This window comes from Lutra lutra, chromosome 9 (assembly GCF_902655055.1).
Source record: "Lutra lutra chromosome 9, mLutLut1.2, whole genome shotgun sequence".
NCBI classification, from domain to species: domain Eukaryota; kingdom Metazoa; phylum Chordata; class Mammalia; order Carnivora; family Mustelidae; genus Lutra; species Lutra lutra.
Window position 1 is genome coordinate 125103014 of NC_062286.1, and position 6694 is coordinate 125109707.

Here is a 6694-nt window from a genome sequence, read left to right on the forward strand (position 1 = left end):
CAAGATCTGGTGCTGGATTCCATTTGCTTCTGCAAGCCCTGGGAAAGAGGGCATAGGCCTCCACTCAGTGCAGGCAGGCACTCTCACTCTGGGCAGGAAGATGCACCGGGCAGGAGAAAGTTGAGAGCCTCGCAGCCCCTACAGAAGGGCCAGAGTGACGGGACCAACTGAGTCTGATTGCCGAAAAGACCTCACTTCCCCATCAGGAAGCTCCAGCTTCTAGGGATTGGCCAATCTCTACCACAGAGCCATCAGGCTAGCAGGCTGGTCCTGATCCCCAAGCCTGAATGCCCCCCAAAAGTGTATGCCCTCTCAGCTCACAAACCAGATCCAAATGAGATGTCTACCTAGAGTGAGAAGCAGAAACATATTTGAGCCTCACGTCCATACACACAAGCAAGGGAGAGATTTGCCCAGACATGGTCTGTTTCTCCATGGGTTGGGGGGGAGGGTAAGAGTGTCCCCAGATTGATGCGACTCTTAAAAAGGCAAGAGAAGAAAGTCAAATTCAGGCAAACACGGACTCATCCAAATAAACACCATTTCCATGGTTTTAATAAGCAAAATAGGAAACCATTTTAATAACCAAAAAACAGAAACCAGTCTGAATAAAACTACAATAGACTAGGTTTTAATATTTTCATATCATAAGCAGGGTTTGAAATTGATCCCTTATTTTACATGAAATAAAAACAAATTTCTGTTGCAGCAAATTTGATTTCAACACAGTTGAATCCGTAAAAACCGAAGCTCGTTTCTGATGCAGGACAAATATCCACAATATTTAAAACTGCAAGCACCATGCGGTTCATACAATCTTGTTATTACTGTTAATTTATCAACTAATACAAACTCAAAAATGCATCCGGCCAGCAGCGCCAGCAATTTCAAATAGGAACTAAAAAATACGCTTTCATTTTGGTATTTTTGTCAGTGCAACTTAAATCCTTTTACTGACCTGCAGGAAAAAAAAGTAATAAAGAAAAACACCCAGATTTTCCCTATAGCTACTATACAACTGAAGGGGGTTGGGGAGGACACCACCAATAATTCACCTGCTGTCTCAAAAGCAGGGGAAAAAAAAACACACATAATGTGTTGGTCTAAAGGACGCGCTTGAAAGTTGCAAAATTACTTGCCAATGTCTGGGTTTCCGGTACTTTCTGAGTGTGGCAGTTGGTTCAACACAAGTTTAGGTCACCCCTGGGCAGTGTCCGGGCTGGCCAAGTCCACTCGCCCTAAAAGCTCGGCAGCCACAGCAATTAGCAGGGGCCTGGAGGCTTTTGAAGGGACCCTGGGGTGATTCCGATGGCATTAAAAAGCAAATAATATCTATTTTCCTTTCCTTTCTAGTGAAGGGTGTCAATTTAGCCAAAAGACCAGGTGGGAGCGAAGACAGTCCTGCTGCTGTGGGGTGCAGAACTGGACAGCTGCCCTGCCCTGGTACTCAGGAGCTGGGACCCCAGTCCTCTTTCTCTCAACACTAACAAAATTGAAAACTGAAGCGGAAGGGACAAGAGGACCAAATGGAGACAGGAAAGGGGAGAAAACATGCAACTTCCAAGGGTGCCCCAAGACAAAGTTGTTTTCTGATGCAAAATGCCCAGAACTTTTTTTTATTTACTTACAAAAAAATAATGCCATAATAATAAACCCAAACGAAGACACTCAGCTTGCTGCCACGTTCTCTAAGCGGTTTGGCGGGGCGGGTATTTACAAGCCGACAGCCGGGACTGAACCCCGGCAAGCAGCCGCTGGAGTTTCTGCACTGCCATCCCTTCTCACTCAAAGAAACAAAGGGGGTTATGATCCATGATCAACAACATGCTAAAGTTAAACAAGAAAATGGTACAAAATAGAAATTATTACCATACATGTCCAGCATGCAGGATTAATATTTTTAATGCAGATTTTCGTATTTTTTCTATATAATCGAGCAGGCAATAAAATTGATGAGAATTGCGCGCAGAACGTCCTAACTGAGGCCCGCGTCTCTGGGCTGAGAGCCAGTGTTCTCCGGACCTTGGACGGACAGGTCCTTCTGTCCTTCCTTCCTTCCTTCGCTCAGCCTTGCCTCGCGCCTGCCGGGACGCCAGGGTCCCTCTCCTCTCCTCTCCTCGCTGCTCTCTTCCTGGGTTGGACTGCGCTCCGGGCCGCGAGGCAGCGGCCCCGGCTTAACGCGCAAAGTTCAGAAAGCCAGGAGTCTCCAGACGGCCTTGGCAACTCCTCGGGACTATGCCTTGCCGCCCTCCAGCCTGGAGAAAAGTTGCTCCGGGACTTCCCACCCCCTCGTCTGGCTCTGGCTCTGCTCGAGTCTAAGAGGCGGCGCTCGCGCGCGCCGCTCTCGCCTTGGCCAAGGTCCCCTGCCTGCCCGCGCGCCCTCCTGTCGCCCGCGTCCCGCGCGCCCTTCCTCCCTCTCCCTCAAGTCAAACAGGTCAAGGCTGGGGCCGTGGCAGGGACAGGATCCGGGGGAGTCCGGGTCTGGGGACACGGGGCGGGGAGTCCGGGCCGGGGCAAGGGCGGGGGCCGGGACCGGCCACGACTCACAGAAAGAACTCGGGAGAGGAGGGGCTGTCGCTGGTGGAGCCCGCCTCCCTGAAGCCGGAGTTGGCGAGTTTCTCGCACTTGACCTTGTAGGCGTCTCTTTCGCGGGCCAGCCGGGACACCTCCTGCTTAAGCTGCTCCACCTGCTGAATGAGCTGCGTCTTCTCGTTCTCCAGGTGATGTTTCTGCTGGACGCGTTTATACCTGCACGACTGGGCGTAGCCCCGGTTCTTCAGGGTCCGCCGCTTCTGCTTCAGGCGGATCACCTCGTCCTTGGTGAAGCCCCGCAGGTGGCGGTTCAGCTCGCGCACCGACATGGACACGAGCTGGTCGTCGGAGAAGCGGTCCTCCACGCTGCCGCTACCGCCAGCCGCCGTCGCCGCGGCGGCCGCGTGCGGCCCGGGCCCAGGGTGGCTGGTGGGCAGCTGCTGCGCTGGGCTGGCTGCGCTAGACGGCGGCGGCGACGCTTGATGATGGTGGTGATGGTGCGGGTGCGCGTGCGGGCCCAGCTCGTCGTGGGGCACGCCGGCTCCCGGGTATGCGTGGTGCGGGTGTGGGTGGTGGTGGTGGTGGTGGTGGTGCGCGCCGCGGAAGCCGTCGAAGCTCTGCAACGGCTGGGGCACTGGGTGCGAGCCGATGAGCGCCTCCACCGCGTCCTCGGGTGTCAGGTTGAGTGCCTCCGGGTTCATCTGCTGGTAGTTGCTCGCCATCCAGTACAGGTCCTCGAGGTGAGTCTTCTGCTCGGTGGGGCTGAAGCTGGGCGACGAGGGCACCGAGCTGCACGGCGTGCTGAGCGGTGTGGATGACACCGAGCCGGCTGGCTGCAGGCGCGTGCAGGGCCGGCCCGGGCGCTCCGCGCGCCCCAGCGGCTCCTTCTTCACGTCGAACTTGAGCAGGTCGAAGTCGTTGACGTACTCCATGGCCAGCGGGCTGGTGGGCAGCTCGGGCCCCATGCTCAGCTCCGCGGCCATCGCTAACGCGAGGCGCCGCCGCCGCTGCCGCCCGGGAAACTTTGCGGCCGGCCGGGGCGCGCCGAGCCGAGAGCGGGGGCGAAGAGCGGCGAGCCCGGGAGGCGGGGAGCCGAGGGCGCAGCGGGCCGGGGCCGCCGGCCAAGCCTTTGTCTGGGGACGCGGCGGCGCGCCGGAGAGTCCCGAGGCTGCCCGCGCCGCCCCAGAGCTCGGGGCTGTGGCCGCTCCGGGGCCGGGCCGAGTCGGGAGGGGTGGAGAGGCGAGCGGGGCGCGCGGCCGGGCGGAGGGGAGGCGCCGGGCAAGCGCCCGCCGCTCGCTCTCTAGCTCTCCTGCTCTTGGGCTCTCTCGATCGCAGCCGCTCGCAGCCCGGCGGTGCAGCTGTGCTGGATCCGGCGCCGCCGCTGCCTTTTATCGCCTTCCTGATGTCACCGGGGCGCGGGGGCCCGGGCGGCCCAGCGCGCTGGCCAATGGCTGCTCAGCCCCCGCGGCCCGGCGGCGCAGGGCGGGGCGCGCCTGACAGCTCCTCCGCCCCCCGCGTCAGCTGACTGGCGGCCCGAGCCCGCGGAGAGCCGCGGAGGCCTGGCGGAGGGCTGGAGCCCAGTGGGACGGCGGGCCGGGCCCAGCCCCCCACACCCTTCCCGCCGAGCCCCGGGCCCCGCCCGCTCGCCTTCGGGGCGCGCGCCCCCCGCTTTAGGCCGGGCCGCCCCTTCCACCCCTCAGCGAGCTCTCCTAGCTCTTTACCCTTCGGTCCCCCACCCCCAGCCTGTGTCACCCCCAAGGAGGCTCAGAAGGAGCGCCGGGACGACACCTCTCGGGCCCTTTGTTCCCCAGCGTCCCCCGCGCAGTGGGAGACGCTCCGTGGGCCGCGCGGCTGCGGGCCGGAGGAGTGTGTGCCCTGCCTGCCTGTGTTTCTGCAGGTCTGCGCGTGTTTGTGTGTTGGGGGTGGGTTTGCGGCTCCAAGAGTTGTGTTCAAATCCAACTCTTAGCCTCAGGGGACCCTCCTCGGGCCACGCAGGGGCCGGTCCCCTCCTGGCGGGTGCGGTGGCAGAATTTGGTGACGACTCCCCTTGCCCAGCCGCTCCCCGCGCGCACCCCACCCAAAAAGCACAGGAAAAGGGAGCGGGTGGAGAATGGGCCGAAAGGCTCTGGATTCCATTCCCCAGCCAGACGCACGGAACCCTGAGCTCGCGAGGCTTGGGGCTGAGGCCAGCTCAGGACGGTGCTCCTGGTGGCTCTCGGCTGCTGGGGAACCGACCCTGTTTTTGTTTGAACGTTTTGTAACGATTTAGCAGATCTCGGCGTCCCCGGGCCGAGCGTCTCAAACAGGCATAAAGTGCGACCCCAAGTGGCCACTGTGCGCAAAGGCGCGCCGCACAGCCCGGCCCTCGGCCGGAAGGCTTGAGCGACGCCTGGGTTCGATCTTCCAGCTCGATCTTCCTATCTGGTCCAATCCAGGCCTGTCCAGAACCCAGGCTGTGTTTACCCCGCGGCCCAGGACAGGTTCCCCGTGAGCCACGCACAGGTCCTCGGGTCCCGTCCTGGGACTCAGCTGTGAGTTCGGCGCTGATCGCGGCGCGTGAAACTCCGCGCCCGGGCTCGGCGCGGATTGGGGGAAGCGCTGGGAAGGAGACTGGGATGCCCCTAGGCAGCTCCCTGCGCGGGACGGTCCTGAACCGAGTTAGGCCCGTGGCTGAACGCGGAATCGCCACAGCGAGGGGGCCCAGGGCTGTCCGATGAGAAACCTCCCCCGAGCGCAGACGGGGAACCCATAGCACCCACTAGGCATCCAGGCAGGGCTGTGGCGCTGCACACCCTCCTGACTCGGGTTCAGGATGGCCCGAAATAAGAGTCTCTTCCTGAGACCCCGGCCGGGGGGCAGAAACTGGAAAAATCGCAAATTCGCTGTACCCGGAGACCCGACCCGCCTCCCACGTCCCCTTCTGCTCTTCGGCTTTGGGCGCGCGGAGAAAGGCAGGAGAAGCGTGCAGTGGGTGAGTGTGTCCCGGCCGCTGCCTGTGCAGAACCAGCACGATTGACGCCGCGCGCAAGGGTCAAGTGGGCTACAGCAGTGCGGAGACAGCTAGATATACATATATAAAAATATATATATATGTATGTATTAGAAGGTAAAATAGTATTTTAGTATTAGAAGGTAAAATAATTTGCCTCTGGCTAATCGGAAAACTATTCTTTTGCGCCCTCGGTGGAGCAGGAGTGGGGTGTGGTCTTGAGCCGCCCATCTTTAATAAAATGAATATATTTTAACTAAAACTTGGATTGAGAGGTCTGGATCAGTAGCTGTAATGTTGGAAGAACCGGTCTTCAACCCCTTGCGAGGAGCGTGCTCTCCGCAGAAACCATTCGGCGGTCTCCCGGCAGGGTCTGGGCCCGGCCGCTGCCCCACCTCTGCCCCAAGCCTGGAAGTGCGGACAAGCACCCGCCCTGCCCGGGTCGTGTTCGCAGACCGCGGCGAGAGCGCACTCGCACCGCGGTCTCAGCGCGGGGACGTTTCGAGGGCGTCCGGGGTCCGTGCCCCGGGCTGAAGCGGCCAGGGCTGTACAAAAGCACTGACCCCCAGCCGGCGGCACCCTCCTTCGGGGCGGTAAAGACACCCGATAGCTCAGAGGGCACACCTAAAGCTGTGGACTTCTGCGTACACGGAGAGGCCGCCGGGCCAGTGTGCCCCACCGGTCCGCTTGATCTTCGCTGTCGGAAACAGAAACCCGAATCACCCGCAGTGTGGCCTATGGAGGCCCTAGGGGTTCCTTCCGCCTGGCTCTGAGATTACAAACGTCCGCCTCTCCTGGGGCGTCCCGCCGCCGTCTCAGGGTCTCTAGAACTCGGGCTTTGTCTGGGCAGGCGCGCTCCTCTTTGTCCCTGTGCCTCCGTCTTGGTTGTGGTCAGTCCTGTTCCCTGGGCTCAGATTGTGTTATCTCCGTCCATCCCTAGGTCCACCTTCCCCCCAAACCCGGTTTTTTGCTACTCTCCCAGCCTAGCCAGTCCCTCCCCTCCCAACCCACCCCCAACCACCTCCAAAAAATGTTGGAACTGGGTGACTCAATGAGGCACGCGGGTTGCTCCCAAGCGAAGGCCACGGCAAAGCAGCGGACCTCACTTCTCCGCCTAGCCTCCCCCGCGCCGGCTCCTGCTGCGCTCTGCTGCGGTGTCTCCTCGCCCCAAAC

General features: G+C 60.4%; 1 protein-coding gene across 1 annotated transcript; it reads right to left on the reverse strand.

Moving 5' to 3' along the window:
* Positions 1–527: 527 nt before the first annotated feature.
* On the reverse strand, positions 528–3912 carry MAFB (MAF bZIP transcription factor B). Its single transcript, XM_047746506.1, has one exon. It carries the CDS (start codon positions 3513–3515, stop codon positions 2544–2546), a length of 972 nt encoding a protein of 323 aa, XP_047602462.1. The 5' UTR covers positions 3516–3912; the 3' UTR covers positions 528–2543.
* Positions 3913–6694: the final 2782 nt, after the last annotated feature.